Source organism: Oncorhynchus keta, unplaced genomic scaffold (assembly GCF_023373465.1).
Source record: "Oncorhynchus keta strain PuntledgeMale-10-30-2019 unplaced genomic scaffold, Oket_V2 Un_scaffold_15414_pilon_pilon, whole genome shotgun sequence".
NCBI classification, from domain to species: domain Eukaryota; kingdom Metazoa; phylum Chordata; class Actinopteri; order Salmoniformes; family Salmonidae; genus Oncorhynchus; species Oncorhynchus keta.
Genome location: NW_026290800.1, coordinates 8,028 through 30,427, shown reverse-complemented (window position 1 = coordinate 30,427; position 22,400 = coordinate 8,028). Strand labels below are relative to the sequence as shown.

At 49.7% G+C, this 22,400-nt stretch overlaps 1 protein-coding gene and 2 long non-coding RNA genes across 16 annotated transcripts; 1 reads left to right on the top strand and 2 right to left on the bottom strand.

Annotated features, from left to right (window-relative positions):
• Positions 1–1,320: 1,320 nt before the first annotated feature.
• txndc11 (thioredoxin domain containing 11) lies at positions 1,321–20,930 on the bottom strand. The gene is made up of 15 exons (XM_052514224.1): positions 20,555–20,930; positions 18,938–19,154; positions 17,506–17,603; positions 15,032–15,161; positions 14,060–14,153; positions 12,975–13,087; positions 11,925–12,128; positions 10,930–11,689; positions 8,605–8,757; positions 7,253–7,314; positions 6,311–6,370; positions 6,231–6,267; positions 5,235–5,277; positions 2,152–2,694; positions 1,321–1,366 (listed from the first exon to the last, which is right to left on the bottom strand). The coding sequence occupies exons 1-15, from the start codon at positions 20,677–20,679 to the stop codon at positions 1,321–1,323; spliced, it is 2,685 nt and encodes an 894-aa protein (XP_052370184.1). The 5' UTR covers positions 20,680–20,930.
• On the top strand, positions 2,702–4,764 carry LOC127927593 (uncharacterized). Of its 12 annotated transcripts, none has more exons than XR_008128109.1 (7): positions 2,702–3,083; positions 3,168–3,369; positions 3,430–3,511; positions 3,552–3,711; positions 3,752–4,269; positions 4,313–4,650; positions 4,694–4,764. It is a non-coding gene; the product is annotated as an uncharacterized LOC127927593 (long non-coding RNA). The 12 variants fall into 12 exon arrangements; XR_008128099.1 differs by lacking the exon at positions 4,694–4,764 and having other exon boundaries at positions 2,706–2,841; positions 2,882–3,083; positions 4,313–4,459; XR_008128097.1 differs by lacking the exon at positions 4,694–4,764 and having other exon boundaries at positions 2,718–2,841; positions 2,924–3,083; positions 4,313–4,458.
• Positions 4,122–4,982, bottom strand: LOC127927594 (uncharacterized). Of its 3 annotated transcripts, none has more exons than XR_008128110.1 (4): positions 4,792–4,982; positions 4,454–4,754; positions 4,245–4,416; positions 4,122–4,201 (listed from the first exon to the last, which is right to left on the bottom strand). It is a non-coding gene; the product is annotated as an uncharacterized LOC127927594 (long non-coding RNA). The 3 variants fall into 3 exon arrangements; XR_008128113.1 differs by having other exon boundaries at positions 4,245–4,496; positions 4,712–4,791; positions 4,872–4,932; XR_008128112.1 differs by having other exon boundaries at positions 4,245–4,496; positions 4,835–4,939.
• Positions 20,931–22,400: the final 1,470 nt, after the last annotated feature.

Here is a 22,400-nt window from a genome sequence, read left to right as displayed (position 1 = left end):
TCTCAGGGTGCAGAACCAGGTTACACTGATAATGCTCAGACCCACCCACCCAACACAGAGACACGCCAGGTCATGAGAATCCAGCCACCTCTCAGGAAGTCATGCGCCCAATCATCTAATGAAACATTATCCTTCCTCAGCATATTTTATGCGCCAATGATTGTGATTGTATGTATTGTGTATGTATGTATGTATGTATGTATGTATGTATGTATGTATGTATGTATGTATGTATGTATGTGCATGTATGTATGTATGTATGCATGCATGCATGCATGCATGCATGCATGCATGCAGACATGCATGTATGTATGTATGTATGTATGTATGTATGTATGTATGTATGTATGTATGTAGTATCACTGGCAGACATGTGGGGCCTCTACTGTCCATATTGACGAGGTGCAACCAGCAATCCTATTGGCTGTCGAGATGCAACCAGCAATCCTATTGGCTGTCGAGATGCAACCAGCAATCCTATTGGCTGTCGAGACGCAACTGGCAATCCTATTGGCCGTCAGCTGAAGGCAAATGCATCTCGACATCTCGAGACTGAAGAAAACTAATAATACACAACGCGGTTGATTAAATTAAAACATTTTTAATCAGTAAAAATCTGTTCAATATTTGACATGTAAAACAGCTGCATCTTCTCTTTTCCTGAATTAACATAGAAAGACATTTTTAGCGATTCTTGTAAAAATAGATGAACAAAAAGAACCAGAAACAAAATGCACCTTCTCTGTGGAGAAATCACCTGGTGCTCCTTGGAAAAATACAAACACACAACCAAAAACCCAGGCTTCAGAAGACAGCTTCTCACTACTAAACTCACCGAGTGTATATGTCCCAAATGGAAACCCTATTAGCTAGACTAGCACTGCATCTAGAATAGGGTGCCATTTGAGGCGTATTTCTAGTGTTCATCGGCCCATTGGGATTATTCCATTTCTTGTCGTTCCATGTCACCGACTGCCCATTTGACTTGTATTTGTGTCTCTCTGTGACGGGGCTGGTCGCTCCTCTCTGACCTCACTGGGTAGAACCTTCTCCCGGACCACTAGCCCTTATGGATTCTACAGTTGGCATTATGACTGGACATTCTAGAGTGTTACACACATTCTAAAGTCCGAAGCTTAGAGGCGTCATCAACAACACTCTGCATTGTCTGTAGTATCATCTCCTTTCCTTCCCGTCTCTCTCTGGTCCCAGAGGACATCCTACGGTACCTGGTTATAAAGCTGCTGTGTCTATGTCGTGTTCCCTCCTTCCACTAGGAGAACATTATGAAGCTGTGATTCCTCTGGTCTCCCACCTCCTCTACTCCCACCATCTGTCAGGGCCCCCGTAGTACCTCCTCTTTCTTCTAGGGGGGGTCAAGAGGCTGTGATTCATCAGCTGTTTCCATTCTACCAGCATTACTTGGCATGACATGCCCCTTCATTAAGAGGCCATATAACTCCTCCTCCTCCCCTCCTCTCCTCCTCCTCCTCCTCCTCCTCCCCTCCTGTCTCCTCCTCCTCCTCCCCTCCTGTCTCCTCCTCCTCCTCCCCTCCTGTCTCCTCCTCCTCCCCTCCTGTCTCCTCCTCCTCCTGTCTCCTCCTCTCCTCCTCCCCTCCCCCCCTCCTGTCTCCTCCTCCTCCCCTCCTGTCTCCTCCTCCTCCCCTCCCCTCTCCTCCTCCTCCCTGTCTCCCTCCTCCTCCTCCTCCTCCCCTCCTCCTCCTCCCCCTGTCTCCTCCTCCTCCCCCTGTCTCCTCCTCCTCCTCCTCCCCTGTCTCCTCCCCTGGCTCCTCCTCCTCCTGAGTCTCCTCCTCCTCCTCCCCTGTCTCCTCCTCCTATTCCCTCCCTGTCAAGAGGCCATCCCTCCTCCTCCCCTGTCCTCCCCTCCTCCTCCCCTCCTCCTCCTCCTCCCCTGTCTCCCTGGCTCTCAGCGCTCCCAGTAAAACCCTCAGCAGGGTATTCTCCTCCCCTGTCAAGAGGCCATATAACTCCTCTCCTCCCCTGTCTCCTCCTCCTCCTCCTCCTCCTCCCCTGTCTCCGCCTCCCCCCCCTCCCTGGCTCTCAGCGCTCCCAGTAAAACCCTCAGCAGGGTATTCTCCTCCCCTGTCAAGAGGCCATATAACTCCTCCCTCCTCCCCTGTCCCTGTCTCCTCCTCCTCCTCCCCTGTCTCCTCCTCCTCCTCCTCCCCTGTCTCCTCCTCTTCGTTCTCCTCCTCCCCTCTCTCTGTCTCCCTGGCTCTCAGAGCTCCCAGTAAAACCCTCAGCAGTGTATTCTCAGTGAGAAGGTTCTCTGATGCGTCCGCTAGTTCCTGTAGTCTCCTGACCGCCTCCCCTAACTGACGACTCTTCTCCTTGTGCTGCTCCACTAGGCTCAGCCTCTCGCGCTGCAGCTCGCCATTCTGGGACTGCAGCAGTGCATTGTGGGTCTCCAGGGCCACGGCGTGGAAGGATAACCGCCGGTTGTCTCGCCACAGCTGGGCCAGTTGGTTGGAGAGGCGCTGGCGTGCACGATGTAATGTCTGGACTTCTCCTTGTAGAGCGCGGAACTCCGCCTTGAGGAGAACGTGAGGGTGAGGGTCGGATCCGTCTGCTTTCATTGGCTGGTGGGCGGAGTCGGAGTGCTTCAGGATGAAGCGTAATAGGGTGGGGAGAGTGATGGGCGTGTCCTCCGGGAACTTGACGGACAGGTGTTTCCTAAGAGACGAAGAGAGTCAGGAAGTAACATTAGACTAGTTAGTCTAACTAAATGAGGCATGAGAGGCTGTGGGAAATCTTTCATATTAGTGAATCATAGACAACAGGTCTTGTTTAGTACACAGAGAACAGTCTATTCAATATCAGGTCTTGTTTAGTACAGAGAGAACAGTCTATTAAATATCAGGTCTTGTTTAGTACACAGAGAGAACAGTCTATTCAATATCAGGTCTTGTTTAGTACAGAGAGAACAGTCTATTCAATATCAGGTCTTGTTTAGTACACAGAGAACAGTCTATTCAATATCAGGTCTTGTTTAGTACACAGAGAACAGTCTATTCAATATCAGGTCTTGTTTAGTACACAGAGAACAGTCTATTAAATATCAGGTCTTGTTTAGTAAACAGAGAGAACAGTCTATTCAATATCAGGTCTTGTTTAGTACACAGAGAGAACAGTCTATTCAATATCAGGTCTTGTTTAGTACACAGAGAACAGTCTATTAAATATCAGGTCTTGTTTAGTACACAGAGAACAGTCTATTCAATATCAGGTCTTGTTTAGTACACAGAGAACAGTCTATTCAATATCAGGTCTTGTTTAGTACAGAGAGAACAGTCTATTCAATATCAGGTCTTGTTTAGTACACAGAGAGAACAGTCTATTCAATATCAGGTCTATTCATTATATCAGGTCTTGTTTAGTACACAGAGAGAACAGTCTATTCAATATCAGGTCTTGTTTAGTACACAGAGAGAACAGTCTATTCAATATCAGGTCTTGTTTAGTACACAGAGAACAGTCTATTCAATATCAGGTCTTGTTTAGTACAGAGAGAACAGTCTATTCAATATCAGGTCTTGTTTAGTACACAGAGAACAGTCTATTCAATATCAGGTCTTGTTTAGTACACAGAGAACAGTCTATTCAATATCAGGTCTTGTTTAGTACACAGAGAACAGTCTATTCAATATCAGGTCTTGTTTAGTACAGAGAGAACAGTCTATTCAATATCAGGTCTTGTTTAGTACACAGAGAACAGTCTATTAAATATCAGGTCTTGTTTAGTACACAGAGAACAGTCTATTCAATATCAGGTCTTGTTTAGTACACAGAGAACAGTCTATTCAATATCAGGTCTTGTTTAGTACAGAGAGAACAGTCTATTCAATATCAGGTCTTGTTTAGTACACAGAGAACAGTCTATTCAATATCAGGTCTTGTTTAGTACACAGAGAACAGTCTATTCAATATCAGGTCTTGTTTAGTACACAGAGAACAGTCTATATTCAACAACAGTCTAAGCAGGTCATGTACATACAGGTATGTGTTCTGTATTACCTGTGTCTGAGGAGGACATGTATGTGTTCTGTCTTACCTGTGTCTGAGGAAGAGGAGGACAGGTATGTGTTCTGTATTACCTGTGTCTGAGGAAGAGGAGGACATTTATGTGTTCTGTATTACCTGTGTCTGAGGAAGAGGAGGACAGGTGTGTGTTCTGTATTACCTGTGTCTGGGGAAGAGGAGGACAGGTGTGTGTTCTGTATTACCTGTGTCTGAGGAAGAGGAGGACAGGTGTGTGTTCTGTATTACCTGTGTCTGAGGAAGAGGAGGACAGGTGTGTGTTCTGTCTTACCTGTGTCTGAGGAAGAGGAGGACAGGTGTGTGTTCTGTATTACCTGTGTCTGAGGAAGAGGAGGACAGGTATGTGTTCTGTATTACCTGTGTCTGAGGAGGACAGGTATGTGTTCTGTATTACCTGTGTCTGAGGAAGAGGAGGACAGGTATGTGTTCTGTATTACCTGTGTCTGAGGAAGAGGAGGACAGATGTGTGTTCTGTATTACCTGTGTCTGGGGAAGAGGAGGACAGGTGTGTGTTCTGTATTACCTGTGTCTGAGGAAGAGGAGGACAGGTGTGTGTTCTGTATTACCTGTGTCTGAGGAAGAGGAGGACAGGTGTGTGTTCTGTATTACCTGTGTCTGAGGAAGAGGAGGACAGGTGTGTGTTCTGTCTTACCTGTGTCTGAGGAAGAGGAGGACAGGTATGTGTTCTGTATTACCTGTGTCTGAGGAGGACAGGTATGTGTTCTGTATTACCTGTGTCTGGGGAAGAGGAGGACAGGTATGTGTTCTGTATTACCTGTGTCTGAGGAGGACAGGTATGTGTTCTGTATTACCTGTGTCTGAGGAAGAGGAGGACAGGTATGTGTTCTTTATTACCTGTGTCTGGGGAGGACAGGTATGTGTTCTGTATTACCTGTGTCTGAGGAGGACAGGTATGTGTTCTGTATTACCTGTGTCTGGGGAAGAGGAGGACAGGTATGTGTTCTGTATTACCTGTGTCTGGGGAAGAGGAGGACAGGTATGTGTTCTGTCTTACCTGTGTCTGAGGAAGAGGAGGACAGGTATGTGTTCTGTATTACCTGTGTCTGAGCAGGACAGGTATGTGTTCTGTATTACCTGTGTCTGGGGAGGACAGGTGTGTGTTCTGTATTACCTGTGTCTGGGGAAGAGGAGGACAGGTATGTGTTCTGTCTTACCTGTGTCTGGGGAAGAGGAGGACAGGTATGTGTTCTGTATTACCTGTGTCTGGGGAAGAGGAGGACAGGTGTGTGTTCTGTATTACCTGTGTCTGGGGAAGAGGAGGACAGGTATGTGTTCTGTATTACCTGTGTCTGGGGAAGAGGAGGACAGGTATGTGTTCTGTATTACCCGTGTCTGGGGAAGAGGAGGACAGGTGTGTGTTCTGTATTACCTGTGTCTGGGGAAGAGGAGGACAGGTATGTGTTCTGTATTACCTGTGTCTGAGGAAGAGGAGGACAGGTATGTGTTCTGTATTACCTGTGTCTGGGGAAGAGGAGGACAGGTATGTGTTCTGTATTACCTGTGTCTGGGGAAGAGGAGGACAGGTGTGTGTTCTGTCTTACCTGTGTCTGGGGAGGACAGGTATGTGTTCTGTATTACCTGTGTCTGAGGAAGAGGACAGGTATGTGTTCTGTATTACCTGTGTCTGGGGAAGAGGAGGACAGGTGTGTGTTCTGTCTTACCTGTGTCTAGGGAGGACAGGTGTGTGTTCTGTCTTACCTGTGTCTGAGGAGGACAGGTGTGTGTTCTGTCTTACCTGTGTCTGGAGAAGAGGAGGACAGGTATGTGTTCTGTCTTACCTGTGTCTGGGGAAGAGGAGGACAGGTGTGTGTTCTGTATTACCTGTGTCTGGGGAAGAGGAGGACAGGTATGTGTTCTGTATTACCTGTGTCTGAGGAAGAGGAGGACAGGTATGTGTTCTGTATTACCTGTGTCTGGGGAAGAGGAGGACAGGTGTGTGTTCTGTCTTACCTGTGTCTGGGGAGGACAGGTATGTGTTCTGTATTACCTGTGTCTGGGGAAGAGGACAGGTGTGTGTTCTGTATTACCTGTGTCTGGGGAAGAGGACAGGTATGTGTTCTGTCTTACCTGTGTCTGGGGAAGAGGACAGGTGTGTGTTCTGTATTACCTGTGTCTGAGGAAGAGGAGGACAGGTATGTGTTCTGTATTACCTGTGTCTGAGGAGGACAGGTGTGTGTTCTGTATTACCTGTGTCTGAGAAGGAGGAGGACAGGTATGTGTTCTGTATTACCTGTGTCTGGGGAAGAGGAGGACAGAGGGGAAGTGATCCACCATGAACTCCCACGGCAGGTCGTTACGCGCCACGTTCACCCTACACACAGAGACAGTATGACGTCACATCCTGTTACTACAGGAAGTTTAACTGGAAACAGTTGAATATCAATGGAATGTAAAAAAGCTAAATAAAATTCAACCCAATTCAGCACTACGTCACAAAACAGAAACAACCCCCCCAACCAGTCAGTCAGCCAGCCAACCAGCCAACCAGTCAGCCAGTCAGACAGCCAGTCAGCCAGCCAGCCAGCCAGCCAGTCAGCCAACCAACCAACCAGCCAGCCAGCCAACCAGCCAGTCAGACAGCCAGTCAGACAGCCAACCAGCCAGTCAGACAGCCAACCAGTCAGCCAGTCAGCCAGTCAGCCAACCAGCCAGCCAGCCAACCAGCCAGTCAGCCAACCAGCCAGTCAGCCAGCCAGCCAGCCAGCAAGTCAGCCAACCAGCCAGTCAGCCAGCTAGTCAGCCAGCCAGCCAGCCAGTCAGCCAACCAGCCAGCCAACCAGCCAGCAAGTCAGCCAACCAGCCAGTCAACCAACCAGCTAGCCAGTCAACCAGCCAGCCAACCAGTCAGCCAACCAGCCAGTCAGCCAGCCAGCAAGTCAGCCAGCCAGTCAACCAGCCAGCCAGAGCCAGTCAACCAGCCAGCAGCCAACCAGCCAGTCAGCAGTCAGTCAGCCAACCAGCCAGTCAGCCCTAGCTGGCAGGTGACCAGTCAGTTTCCAGCCATTCAGCCAGCTGGATGAGCCAGTGGTTTAGTCACAGTCAGTAGCCACCCAGCCAGTCAGCCCTACCTGGAGAACGATGGTGACAGTGCTGACTTTCAGCACCATAACCCCTGACTGTCTAGCCAGACTGGATGACTGAGTAGAACGTAACCCCTGACTTTAGAACAGACCATAACCCCTGACTGTAGTAGCCAGCACCACCCCTGACTGTAGTAGAACAGCACCACATCCCCTGACTGTAGTAGAACAGCACCATAACCCCTGACTGTAGTAGAACAGCACCATAACCCCTGACTGCAGTAGAACAGCACCATAACCCCTGACTGTAGTAGAACAGCACCATAACCCCTGACTGTAGTAGAACAGCACCATAACCCTGACTGTAGTAGAACAGCACCACAACCCCTGACTGTAGTAGAACAGCACCATAACCCCTGACTGTAGTAGAACAGCACCATAACCCCTGACTGTAGTAGAACAGCACCATAACCCCTGACTGTAGTAGAACAGCACCATAACCCTGACTGTAGTAGAACAGCACCATAACCCCTGACTGTAGTAGAACAGCACCATAACCCCTGACTGTAGTAGAACAGCACCATAACCCCTGACTGTAGTAGAACAGCACCATAACCCCTGACTGTAGTAGAACAGCACCATAACCCCTGACTGTAGTAGAACAGCACCATAACCCCTGACTGTAGTAGAACAGCACCATAACCCCTGACTGTAGTAGAACAGCACCATAACCCCTGACTGTAGTAGAACAGCACCATAACCCCTGACTGTAGTAGAACAGCACCATAACCCCTGACTGTAGTAGAACAGCACCATAACCCCTGACTGTAGTAGAACAGCACCATAACCCCTGACTGTAGTAGAACAGCACCATAACCCCTGACTGTAGTAGAACAGCACCATAACCCCTGTCCATCCTAGAAACCAGTCTGAACTGAACAACTAGGACGTGTCTTAAAAGGTCTGTCAAATCAAACCACACAGTTATTATGATGTTAAACCAGTGTGAGGTAGGGGTGAGGACCACCCTCCCTCTCCCTCTCTGCTCCTCCCTCTCCTGCTCCTCCTCTCTCCCTCTCTGCTCCTCCCTCTCCTGCTCCTCCTCTCTCCCTCGCCTGCTCCTCCTCCCTGCTCCTCCCTGCTCCTCCTCTCTCTCTCTCCCTCCCCACTCCTCCCTCATTTTCCTCTCCTTTCTACTCCCTCTCCCTGGCTGCCTCCTCTCTCTCCTCCCTCCCTGCTCCTCCCTCTCCTGCTCCTCCTCCCTGCTCCTCCTCTCCCTCTTCCCTCCCTGCTCCTCCTCTCTCTCCCTCCCTCTCCTCCCTCATTTTCTTCTCTCCTTTCTACACCCTCTCCCTGGCTGCCTCCTCTCTCTCCTCCCTCCCTGCTCCTCCCTCTCCTGCTCCTCCTCCCTGCTCCTCCTCTCTCTCTCCCCCTCTCCACTCCTCCCTCATTTTCTTCTCTCCTTTCTACTCCATCTCCCTGGATGCCTCTCTCTCACCCACCCTGTGAGGATCCATGACAGTGGTAAGGAAAGAGGTGGTGGTCAGCTCTGAGATGAGGGGTCTCTTCTGGGGCCTCTCCTCCTCCTCCTCTCTCCTCCCCACCAGGCGTCTCTGCAGTGGGCTGTGGGAGGTGCTAAAGTTCCTGATGAACAACTCTGGAGGGGCAAGACGACACACACATGGGTAAAGCCGTCTATTTTCCCTAGACCTGGCCTGGGTTCAAATACTATTAGAACTCTTTCAAATACTTTGCTTTAGCCTGCCTGGAGTGCCAGATGGGTGGGGTTTGCAGTTTCAGGACGTTTCTATTGGTCCATTAAGCCAGGCCAGCTCAATCAAGCACAGCTGCAGAATTTTTAATGATTTCAAATGGTATTTAAACCCAGGTCTGTTTCCAAGTAGACAATGACTCTAACAGCAGCTAGTTGACCCAGTAGCTCCCCAGAGACTCTGTAACAGTAGCTAGTTGACCCAGTAGCTCCCCAGAGACTCTGTAACAGTAGCTAGTAGCTCCCCAGAGACTCTGTAACAGTAGCTAGTTGACCCAGTAGCTCCCCAGTCTTACCCAGTGACCCTGTAACAGTAGCTAGTTGACCCAGTTACTCCCCAGAGACTCTAACAGTAGCTAGTTGAACCAGTAGCTCCCCAGAGACTCTGTAACAGTAGCTAGTTGACCCAGTAGCTCCCCAGAGACTCTGTAACAGAAGCTAGTTGACCCAGTAGCTCCCCAGTCTAACCCAGTGACTCTGTAACAGTAGCTAGTTGACCCAGTAGCTCCCCAGAGTCTGTAACAGTAGCTAGTTGACCCAGTAGCTCCCCAGAGACTCTGTAACAGTAGCTAGTTGACCCAGTAGCTCCCCAGAGACTCTGTAACAGAAGCTAGTTGACCCAGTAGCTCCCCAGTCTTACCCAGAGACTCTGTAACAGTAGCTAGTTGACCCAGTAACTCCCCAGTCTTACCCAGCGACTCTGTAACAGTAGCTAGTTGACCCAGTAGCTCCCCAGAGAGTCTGTAACAGTAGCTAGTTGACCCAGTAGCTCCCCAGAGACTCTGTAACAGAAGCTAGTTGACCCAGTAGCTCCCCAGTCTTACCCAGAGACTCTGTAACAGAAGCTAGTTGACCCAGTAGCTCCCCAGTCTTACCCAGAGACTCTGTAACAGTAGCTAGTTGACCCAGTAGCTCCCCAGAGAGTCTGTAACAGTAGCTAGTTGACCCAGTAGCTCCCCAGAGAGTCTGTAACAGTAGCTAGTTGACCCAGTAGCTCCCCAGAGACTCTGTAACAGAAGCTAGTTGACCCAGTAGCTCCCCAGTCTTACCCAGTGACTCTGTAACAGTAGCTAGTTGACCCAGTAGCTCCCCAGAGAGTCTGTAACAGTAGCTAGTTGACCCAGTAGCTCCCCAGAGACTCTGTAACAGAAGCTAGTTGACCCAGTAGCTACCCAGTCTTACCCAGTGACTCTGTAACAGTAGCTAGTTGACCCAGTAGCTCCCCAGAGAGTCTGTAACAGTAGCTAGTTGACCCAGTAGCTCCCCAGAGAGTCTGTAACAGTAGCTAGTTGACCCAGTAGCTCCCCAGAGAGTCTGTAACAGTAGCTAGTTGACCCAGTAGCTCCCCAGAGACTCTGTAACAGTAGCTAGTTGACCCAGTAGCTCCCCAGTCTTACCCAGTGACCCTGTAACAGTAGCTATTTGACCCAGTAACTCCCCAGAGACTCTAACAGTAGCTAGTTGAACCAGTAGCTCCCCAGAGAGTCTGTAACAGTAGCTAGTTGACCCAGTAGCTCCCCAGAGAGTCTGTAACAGTAGCTATTTGACCCAGTAACTCCCCAGAGACTCTAACAGTAGCTAGTTGAACCAGTAGCTCCCCAGAGAGTCTGTAACAGTAGCTAGTTGACCCAGTAGCTCCCCAGAGACTCTGTAACAGAAGCTAGTTGACTCAGTAGCTCCCCAGTCTTACCCAGAGACTCTGTAACAGTAGCTAGTTGACCCAGTAACTCCCCAGTCTTACCCAGAGACTCTGTAACAGTAGCTAGTTGACCCAGTAGCTCCCCAGAGACTCTGTAACAGTAGCTAGTTGACCCAGTAGCTCCCCAGAGACTCTGTAACAGTAGCTAGTTGACCCAGTAGCTCCCCAGAGACTCTGTAACAGTAGCTAGTTGACCCAGTAGCTCCCCAGAGACTCTGTAACAGTAGCTAGCTGACCCAGTAACTCCCCAGTCTTATCTAGAGACTCTGTAACAGTAGCTAGTTGACCCAGTAACTCCCCAGTCTTACCCAGAGACTCTGTAACAGTAGCTAGTTGACCCAGTAACTCCCCAGTCTTACCCAGAGACTCTGTAACAGTAGCGGTTCCTCTGTGGTCCAGAACGTAGTGCACCTCATCCTTCAGGTTCACGATGGTCGCAAACGACTGTGCGCCATCACCGGTCCCGTTGCCTAGCAACCTTCCTAACTCCCCCAGGCCACCGCCACCCATCTCGTCGTTGCCTAGCGCCCCGAGACGCACCGCCAGCGGCCAGTGGAGGGCGGAGTCCAGGATGTAGAACCTGAGCGTCTTATTTGTCCGACACCTCAACCCTTTAATCCCGCCTGCTTCCTGGTCCTGGGAGGACGGGGAGGAGTCCTGGGAGGAGGATGGTGAGGGAGGGGGTGTCCCTAACCCCTCGTTGTCTAGCCCCGGCTGTGGGAGCAGGGAAACCCCTAGCTGTCCCAGAGTTCTACAACAGGCACTATAGCGACCTGACGACGGGCTGTAGCTACTCAGGATGTTACTACAGGCAACCGTCGTCACCGTCGCAGCAACAGGTAGGCAGCATCGTCTGAGGTAGGACTGGAGCACGGCAGCGCCACCTGATGTCTGGGAGGGGAAGGTGCACAGGGGAGAGCGACCCGGATTGGACTGGTTGAGACAAAGCTCACACACCCTGGAGGTGGAGCCTGGGAGGGGGTGTGGCCTGGGCAGAACCACTGAGAGGCAGCAGAGAGGGGGGGACAGGGGCTGGAAGGGTCCACTGTAGTAGTAGTGGTCAGAGGGGTGGTGGTGGTGGTGAGGAGTCGCTACAGGAATGGTAGCGAACCGCGGCGTCTGCAATCTAGAAGGGGGTCGAAGAGTTCAATTAATGTGGATTTAGACATTCTCATCTTCAGAGATCTGAAGCCGTCTGACTACATTCATCTAGATGGAACAATTCACAACGATGTTCTCGAGCCATGTTTTATTCTTCATCACATCAAAACATTAAATGTTGTAGTAAATTTATTTCATTGTAGTTGTAGTAGTGGTTGATGTAAGGGTCGTCGTTGTTGTCGTGGTGACTCACCTGCGTCAGCAGCGGGTCGGGGCCGTGCCCCAGGGGATTGTGGGGCAGGAAGAGCAGGAGGGCAGGGCCTTTGGTCAGTTCCTGCTCCAGAAGGCGGGACTTAGCACCAGTCGGCGCCAGCCATTGGAGGACTGTCTCGCGGTGCTCAAAGACCCAGGAACAGATGCCTTCAGAGGTGAAGTTACGCTCCCAACTAGGGAAAATCTGAGGGGAGGGAGGAGGCAGGGGAGGAGGGGAGAGAGGGGGAGACGGGGAGAGAGAGAGGGGATAGAGGGGGAGACGGGGGAGAGAGAGAGGGGATAGAGGGGGAGAGAGAGGGATAGAGGGGAGAGAGGGGGATAGAGGGGGATAGAGGGGGGAGACGGGGGAGAGAGAGGGGATAAAGGGGGGAGAGAGAGGGGAGACGGGGGAGAGAGAGGGGATAGAGGGGGAGACAGGGGAGGGAGACGGGGATAGAGGGGGGATAGACGGGGGAGAGATGGGAGAGACGGGGGATAGAGGGGAGATCGAGGGGGGAGAGAGGGGGTAGAGGGGGGAGAGGGGGGGTAGAGGGGGGATAGAGGGAGACAGAAAGGTAAAGCTAAACCTCCATAGGAACAAATGACAGTACCAGGAGATTTTCCCGAATATTTGACCCAACCAGGAGAAAGTCACTATCGCATTAGATGAAACCAAGACTCCTCTCAGGGCCGGGCTGCTGGTGCTCACTAGCAGGAGTGACTTTTCCCAGCAGGTTAGGATAATTAACGTGGCAGGTTAGGATAATTAGGTTAAGGTTAAGAAAAGGGTTAGCTAAAATTGTCCCATGATCTACAATCAGGTCTGCCCTTAAAAAAAAAACAGTCTTGGTTTCCACTAATGCGACTCTGGGCCCTGACAAGTCTGTTTGTCACGTGCTGATGACATCACCAATGAGCAGTGAGTAGTTGAAGTGTCGGTAGACAAGGGGGGTGGGCGTGTGTCGACTGACCAATGAGGAGTTGAAGGGGGGTGGGCGTGTGTCGACTGACCAATGACGAGTTGAAGGGGGGTGGGCGTGTGTCGACTGACCAATGAGGAGTTGAAGTGTCGGTGCAGGTAGACGGTCTGGTCATCTCTGACTGAGATGGACTCTGCCACCTGTCTACTGGTCACCACCCCGAAACGCACCGCACCACGGAAGTCTGAGGCAGGGAAGAGCAACACACACTTTCATTCATCTTTTACTTCTCATTTCTATAGTCACAGAACTAGAATGAGTAGAACAGGCCTTGCTATGTATTGGGCAGAGCTTCCAAGTCTGGTCTATTCATTCTATTTCAATGGCTATGACATTCTACTCCGGTGGCAAAAACCCCAGCAGGTAGCGGTTAGCTTACCTCTCTTCAGGGCTTTAGGGAGTTAGCATGTTAGACACTGGATGAGAGGACTTACTTTATCCATCAACAACATGGATGTTAATGTTTAGCAGGGCTTTAGGGAGTTAGCATGTAGCGGTTATCAAAGACACTGGATGAGAGGACTTACATTTATCCATCAACAACATGGATGTTAATGTTTAGCTTTACCTCTCTTCAGGGCTTTAGGGAGTTAGCATGTAGCGGTTAGCTTACCTCTCTTCAGGGCTTTAGAGAGTTAGCCAGTTAGCATGTAGCGGTTAGCTTACCTCTCTTCGGGGCTTTAACCAGTTAGCATGTAGCGGTTAGCTTACTTCTCTTCAGGGCTTTAGGGAGTTAGCCAATTAGCATGTAGCTGTTAGCTTACCTCTCTTCGAGGCTTTAGGGAGTTAGCATGTAGCGGTTAGCTTACTTCTCTTCAGGGCTTTAGGGAGTTAGCCAATTAGCATGTAGCTGTTAGCTTACCTCTCTTCGGGGCTTTAGGGAGTTAGCATGTAGCGGTTAGCTTACTTCTCTTCAGGGCTTTAGGGAGTTAGCCAATTAGCATGTAGCTGTTAGCTTACCTCTCTTCAGGGCTTTAGGGAGTTAGCATGTAGCGGTTAGCTTACTTCTCTTCAGGGCTTTAGGGAGTTAGCCAATTAGCATGTAGCGGTTAGCTTACCTCTCTTCGGGGCTTTAGGGAGTTAGCCAGTTAGCATGTAGCGGTTAGCTTACCTCTCTTCGGGGCTTTAGGGAGTTAGCATGTAGCGGTTAGCTTACCTCTCTTCAAGGCCTGCAGAGCTGAGGAGAGATATGTGATGTAGCCGGGAGGCTGAGGAGAAGAGTTGAACTGGAAATAACCCACTACCCCCGGCTGGGAGGCAGAAGAGGAGAACAGACATGAAACACGTGACTTGGGTTGCAAAAATCTGGTAACTTCCTCAAAATTCAAAGGTTTTCCAGAAACCCTGGTTAGAGGATTCTGGATTTCCTGTTTATTCCCTCCTGATTCTGTGAATCCTCCAAACAGGATTTATGTTCAACCTGGGCATTATGGGAAAGGTATTGTGACATCACAGGTCATAGAAGCAGTAGAAGCAGTCAGCCATGTCAGAAAGACTCACTTTTAATCTAGGTCTTATCTACAGGCTAAACCCTGCTAGCAAAACAAACCAGGCTCTCTGTTGTGACAGACAGAGGCACTACAGAAAGGATTAAAACAAGAAACTGGCTAAACAGCTCCTCGACAACATAACACCCTCCACCATACCGTACACGACACCTGACCCACAGGTACACCACACCTAGTGGACCACTCCCAAATGGCACCCGGTTCCCTATATATATAGGTGTCCTACTGTTTAACCATGGCCCTGTAGGGCACGATAAAGGGAACAGGGTTCCATTTGAGATAGTGTCACTCATTGTGACATCATTACATAGAACTCTTGTCTTTCAACAGAAAAATAACACCCAAAGCATAACACTCATTTCCTCTCATCTGTCTTTATTCTTATTCCTTCAGCCCCCCACCCCCCCATTCTTATCCCCTTATTCCCTTCAGCCCCCCATTCTTATCCCCCTTATTCCCTTCAGCCCCCACCCCCACCATTCTTATCCCCTTATTCCCTTCAGCCCCCACCCCCCCATTCTTATCCCCTTATTCCTTCAGCCCCCCATTCTTATCCCTTATTCCCTTCAGCCCCCACCCCCCCATTCTTATCCCCTTATTCCAGACGTATCCCCCCATACCTCATGATAAGACAGGAAGTCTTGTAGTGTGGCTCGTGATGGTAGGTAGGTCAGTGGGGTGATGACTCTCAGGATGAACCTCTCTACATAGGAAGCCAGGAACGGACCCTTGTACTCTATAGGGCCAAACCTCCAGAACCAGACAGGGGGGGGGGGTACAACATGTCAGAGTAGGAGGACCCATTTAGAACCAGACAGGGGGATACAACATGTCAGAGTAGGAGGACCCATTTAGAACCAGACAGGGGGGATACAACATGTCAGAGTAGGAGGACCCATTTAGAACCAGACAGGGGGGGTACAACATGTCAGAGTAGGAGGACCCATTTAGAACCAGACAGGGGGGGACCCATACAACATGTCAGAGTAGGAGGACCCATTTAGAACCAGACAGGGGGATACAACATGTCAGAGTAGGAGGACCCATTTAGAACCAGACAGGGGGTACAACATGTCAGAGTAGGAGGACCCATTTAGAACCAGACAGGGGGGGATACAACATGTCAGAGTAGGAGGACCCATTTAGAACCAGACAGGGGGGTATACAACATGTCAGAGTAGGAGGACCCATTTAGAACCAGACAGGGGGATACAACATGTCAGAGTAGGAGGACCCATTTAGAACTAGACAGGGGGGGGTACAACATGTCAGAGTAGGAGGACCCATTTAGAACCAGACAGGGGGGTACAACATGTCAGAGTAGGAGGACCCATTTAGAACCAGACAGGGGGGTACAACATGTCAGAGTAGGAGGACCCATTTAGAACCAGACAGGGGGATACAACATGTCAGAGTAGGAGGACCCATTTAGAACCAGACAGGGGGGATACAACATGTCAGAGTAGGAGGACCCATTTAGAACCAGACAGGGGGGTACAACATGTCAGAGTAGGAGGACCCATTTAGAACCAGACAGGGGGGGGTACAACATGTCAGAGTAGGAGGACCCATTCAGAACCAGACAGGGGGGAATACAACATGTCAGAGTAGGAGGACCCATTTAGAACCAGACAGGGGGATACAACATGTCAGAGTAGGAGGACCCATTTAGAACCAGACAGGGGGATACAACATGTCAGAGTAGGAGAACCCATTTAGAACCAGACAGGGGGGATACAACATGTCAGAGTAGGAGGACCCATTTAGAACCAGACAGGGGGATACAACATGTCAGAGTAGGAGGACCCATTTAGAACCAGACAGGGGGGATACAACATGTCAGAGTAGGAGGACCCATTTAGAACCAGACAGGGGGGGGATACAACATGTCAGAGTAGGAGGACCCATTTAGAACCAGACAGGGGGATACAACATGTCAGAGTAGGAGGACCCATTTAGAACCAGACAGGGGGGATACAACATGTCAGAGTAGGAGGACCCATTTAGAACCAGACAGGGGGATACAACATGTCAGAGTAGGAGGACCCATTTAGAACCAGACAGGGGGGGATACAACATGTCAGAGTAGGAGGACCCATTTAGAACCAGACAGGGGGAATACAACATGTCAGAGTAGGAGGACCCATTTAGAACCAGACAGGGGGGGGGGGAATACAACATGTCAGAGTAGGAGGACCCATTTAGAACCAGCCTTTAGATTACACGGACAGAGGGGGAATAAAACCTCATGAAGTAAACAGAATATTATCACGACAGTAACAACCAAACAAGACAACATGAATAGACTAGATTCTCCCTCTAGATATAAAATGAATAGAATAGAATAGATTCTCCCTCTAGATATAAAATGAATAGACTAGATTCTCCCTCTAGATATAAAATGAATAGACTAGATTCTCCCTCTAGATATAAAATGAATAGACTAGATTCTCCCTCTAGATATAAAATGAATAGAATAGATTCTCCCTCTAGATATAAAATGAATAGACTAGATTCTCCCTCTAGAACAGGTGAATGACAGGGTATAAATATAGAGCAACTAGACTAAATCTCATTTAACTGCACTAGAATAAGTAGATGACAGGGTATAGATATAGAGCAACTAGACTATATCTAATTTAACTCTGCTAGAACAGGCGGATGACAGACTAGTTGCTCTATATCTATACCCTGTCATCTACCTGTTCTAGTGCAGTTAAATGAGATAGATATAAAACAACTAGACTATAAAACAACTAGACTATACCATATCTCATTTAACTGCACTAGAACAGGTAGATGACAGGGTATAGATATAGAGCAACTAGACTACCTCCTTTTCCTCTTATAGAACAGGTGGATGACAGGGTATAGATATAGAGCAAATAGACTATATCTCCTTTAACTCTTGTAGAACAGGTGGATGACAGGGTATAGATATAGAGCAAATAGACTATATCTCCTTTACCTCTTGTAGAACAGGTGGATGACAGGGTATAGATATAGAGCAAATAGACTATATCTCCTTTACCTCTTGTAGAACAGGTGGATGACAGGGTATAGATATAGAGCAACTAGACTATATCTCCTTTACCTCTTGTAGAACAGGTGGATGACAGGATATTGGTAGAAGCTCTTCTGTTTCCTGCATTTCCCCTGGCTCCACCAACAGTTCACCGCCACAAACTGCACCTGTACAAACAGACAGCAGAGGCAGAATAAGACCACAGCACACCACCTGTACAGACCAGGAGTCCCATTTAGAAACAGAGACAGGATAAGACCACAGCACACCACCTGTACAGACCAGGAGTCCCATTTAGAAACAGAGACAGGATAAGACCACAGCACACCACCTGTACAGACCAAGAGTCCCATTTAGAAACAGAGGCAGAATAAGACCACAGCACACCACCTGCACAGACCAGGAGTCCCATTTAGAAACAGAGACAGGATAAGACCACAGCACACCACCTGTACAGACCAGGAGTCCCATTTAGAAACAGAGGCAGGATAAGACCACAGCACACCACCTGTACAGACCAGGAGTCCCATTTAGAAACAGAGACAGGATAAGACCACAGCACACCACCTGTACAGACCAGGAGTCCCATTTAGAGACAGAGGCAGAATAAGACCACAGCACACCACCTGTACAGACCAGGAGTCCCATTTAGAAACAGAGACAGGATAAGACCACAGCACACCACCTGTACAGACCAGGAGTCCCATTTAGAAACAGAGGCAGAATAAGACCACAGCACACCACCTGTACAGACCAGGAGTCCCATTTAGAAACAGAGGCAGAATAAGACCACAGCACACCACCTGTACAGACCAGGAGTCCCATTTAGAAACAGAGACAGAATAAGACCACAGCACACCACCTGTACAGACCAGGAGTCCCATTTAGAAACAGAGGCAGGATAAGACCACAGCACACCACCTGTACAGACCAGGAGTCCCATTTAGAAACAGAGGCAGGATAAGACCACAGCACACCACCTGTACAGACCAGGAGTCCCATTTAGAAACAGCTTCACAATTGAATACAGTAACTAGGAGGTGTATTGAGTTGTACTGTCTACAGTAGAAACAGACTGGCACCCAGACTATATAGCACCATACTGTAGCTGTGCAATAGACCAGGGTGTATTCATTAGTCCAAAACCATTGCATAAACATTTGGTCTGTTGCATAAACATTTTGCAACAGAAACCTCTTCCTCCAAATGGAAAACATTTTGCAATGAAAACAAGTTTCTATACAACAAATTCAAGTAGGTCCCACCCTGTTTGCTTCCTGAGCAATAAACGGTTTCCATTGCAAAAAGTTTTGCAAACGTCTGTGACTAATGAATACAACCCTGTTCTGAAATATACTGTTCTGAACCAACCCTCAGCACGATAAGCCAGTCCACAATGTGCAGTTCCCTGCCTGTCTGGCCAGCCTCCGGGCGACCTCTTGGCGAGTGGTGATGGAGTGTGAGCGTGTGCGTGTGCGTGTGCGTGTGTGTGCGTGCGTACCTGTTTGACCAGCCTCCGTGCGACCTCCTGGACCTCGTGGCGAGCGGCGATGGAGTGAGCACACCAGGGAGCGTAGAAGAAGATGACGGACACCTCTGCCGCGCCCCTCAGCCTCTCCACCTGCTCCAACTGACCCAGGTACAGGTCCACTACAGGGGCCTCGGCAGAGAAGAACCTCACCGGGGGACGCGCCGACGCAACCACATTCTTAGCCCGGCTAGGAGGGAGAAGAGGGACGGAAGGGGGTGTCAGAGAGAGAGAGGAGGGATGGAAGGGGGTGGGTGTGAGAGAGTTAACCGAGACTGTTCTCTACCTATAAAAAGTTGCTTACAGCCGCACTAGGGTCAGACAGCTGCACTAGGGTCAGACAGCAGCACTAGGGTCAGACAGCCGCACTAGGGTCAGACAGCCGCACTAGGGTCAGACAGCCGCACTAGGGTCAGACAGCCGCACTAGGGTCAGACAGCCGCACTAGGGTCAGACAGCAGCACTAGGGTCAGACAGCTGCACTAGGGTCAGACAGCAGCACTAGGGTCAGACAGCAGACAGCACTAGGGTCAGACAGCAGCACTAGCACTAGGGTCAGACAGCTGCACTAGCACTGCACTAGGGACAGCTGCACTAGGGTCACAGTAGCACAGCAATAGGGTCCAGGGATGAGAAAGCACTAGGGTCAGTTGTGCACTAGGGTGAGACTAGTTCAGCAGCACTAGGGTCAGACAGCTGCACTAGGGTCAGACAGCTGTCCCATAGGGTCAGTCCCATCTGTTACACCAAGAAGACTTGAAGCTGACCGGTAAAAACCTATCCATTCTCTAATGGGGTCAGTTAGGAGAACAACTCATTTCTAAAGCCTGGATTGAGAGTTCTATTTACACCAAGAAGATGTCCTATCATTCTCTAATGGTGAACCTCATTTTCCGAAGATTGAACGAGCATTATCTCACACCGACTCCGTGGTGTGTTAATCTACCATTCCAGTGTTTTACTTGCTATTTTGTGTTTACTTTGCCACCATGGACTTTTTTTTTGCCTTCACCTTCCTTCTCACCTCATTTGCTCACATTGTATATAGACTTGTTTCTACTGTATTATTGACTGTATGTTTGTTTATTCCATGTGTAACTCTGTGTCGTTGTTTGTGTCGAACTGCTTTGCTTTATCTTGGCCAGGTCGCAGTTGTAAATGAGAACTTGTTCTCAACTTGCCTACCTGGTTAAATAAAAAAATATATTTTAAAAAATCTACTCAGGGATGCTGTTCGACCCCAGTGCAGTTGTAAGACAGACAGACAGACAGAAAGCTAGATCAGGGGGTTTTACCTCTCCTCGGGGACCCCCAGTTGGCTAGACAGATAGCTAGATCAGGGGGTTTTACCTCGGGGACCCCCAGTTGGCTGACAGATAGCTAGATCAGGGGGTTTTACCTCGGGGACCCTCAGTTGTTTTTAATCTATTCCATAGTTATCACACCTGATTCAACGAATCATCAAGCCGTTGTGAATTAGGTGAGTTTGTTCAGGGACACAACAAAACTGTGAAATGCCTGGTGGTTTGTCACTAAAAACCACAGATATCTCCCGGCAGTTTATCAGCCATCCGAACGATGTTTACCTACCTGCAGGTAAATGTAACGGCCAGTAGTAGCAGGACGCTCAGCAGTATCGCCCCGCAGACAAGCACTGGTCTCCGGGCCATCAGACTAGACACCTGCCGAAGAGACTGCCGCAGCCACCGAAGCATTACAGGGAACTACCCGGCTATCCCTCCCATCGGATCTACACGCCCTGGCGGTACAAGGCCATTCAGCTAGCGGGCGGGGAGGTTGTAGGTTCCGCGAGGCGCGGTAGGGTTATTGTAGGTTCCGTAGGTCGCACATTTATAGTGTTTTAGGCAGAGTTTAGTTCAAACACGAACAAGCCAACCTTCCTTCCCCACGTAGACTTAGCTACTTCCGCAATGACGCTGCTCCACGTCAAGGGAGCGTCGGGAAGTGAATCGGTCAAATCGGAAAAGTAGAATCGTTTGAATTTATTGTAGTAGGAGTTCAATATTCAATCAGAATACAAGTGTCTTAAACTATGAATTTACTCCATTGCTTATAGTTCTAAATGGATACGTATTGCATCGTAAAAAGTTAGGTTTGTTAGGTTTCGTGTTATGAATTGTTTCGTAATTGTCAGATTGTCTCTCAAACTGCAAAACCGCAGCTGCCATATCTGTGGTATTACTGTCAGAGACCGCTAGGTCGGGTTCGTTCTCCACTGCAACGCTTTCTCTGAGTTTTGGGCATCGCAGCCGAATGACTAATACAAATAATATTGCATAATAAATACTCGATATTATTTGTAGATCAGTCGGTCACAATTTCAGTCAGTTGGTCACAACTTACACATGACACATCACGGTTTTGAATCAGGCATTCTTTCATTTTTATTTATTTAAGTAGGCAAGAACAAATTCTTATTTACAATGACGGCCTACCGGGGAACAGCGGGATAACTGGCTTGTTACAGAACGAGAGACGATTCGAGCCAACAATCTTTCTTTCAACACTCTAACCACCAGGCTACCTGCCGCCCCTACACTCTAACCACCAGGCTACCTGCCGCCCCTACACTCTAACCACTAGGCTACCTGCCGCCCCTACACTCTAACCACCAGGCTACCTGCCGCCCCTACACTCTAACCACCAGGCTACCTGCCGCCCCTACACTCTAACCACCAGGCTACCTGCCGCCCCTACACTCTAACCACCAGGCTACCTGCCCCCCTACACTCTAACCACCAGGCTACCTGCCGCCCCTACACTCTAACCACTAGGCTACCTGCCGCCCCTACACTCTAACCACCAGGCTACCTGCCGCCCCTACACTCTAACCACCAGGCTACCTGCCGCCCCTACACTCTAACCACCAGGCTACCTGCCGCCCCTACACTCTAACCACCAGGCTACCTGCCGCCCTACACTCTAACCACCAGGCTACCTGCCGCCCCTACACTCTAACCACCAGGCTACCTGCCGCCCCTACACTCTAACCACCAGGCTACCTGCCGCCCCTACACTCTAACCACCAGGCTACCTGCCGCCCCTACACTCTAACCACCAGGCTACCTGCCGCCTACACTCTAACCACCAGGCTACCTGCCGCCCCTACACTCTAACCACCAGGCTACCTGCCGCCCTACACTCTAACCACCAGGCTACCTGCCGCCCCTACACTCTAACCACCAGGCTACCTGCCGCCCCTACACTCTAACCACCAGGCTACCTGCCGCCCTACACCAGGCTACTAACACTCTAACCACTAGGCTACCTGCCGCCCCTACACTCTAACCACCAGGCTACCTGCCGCCCCCTACACTCTAACCACCAGGCTACCTGCCGCCCTACACTCTAACCACCAGGCTACCTGCCGCCCCTACACTCTAACCACCAGGCTACCTGCCGCCCCTACACTCTA

Coding starts and splice junctions, on each gene's coding strand:
- txndc11 (XM_052514224.1), bottom strand. CDS start 20,679: ATGCTTCGGTGGCTGCGGCAGTCTCTTCGGCAGGTGTCTAGTCTGATG. Junction 12,129..12,974: donor GACACTTCAACTCCTCATTG/GTCAGTCGACAC, acceptor CCCTCCCCTCAG/ATTTTCCCTAGTTGGGAGCG. Junction 11,690..11,924: donor CCGACCCGCTGCTGACGCAG/GTGAGTCACCAC, acceptor TCTAGATTGCAG/ACGCCGCGGTTCGCTACCAT.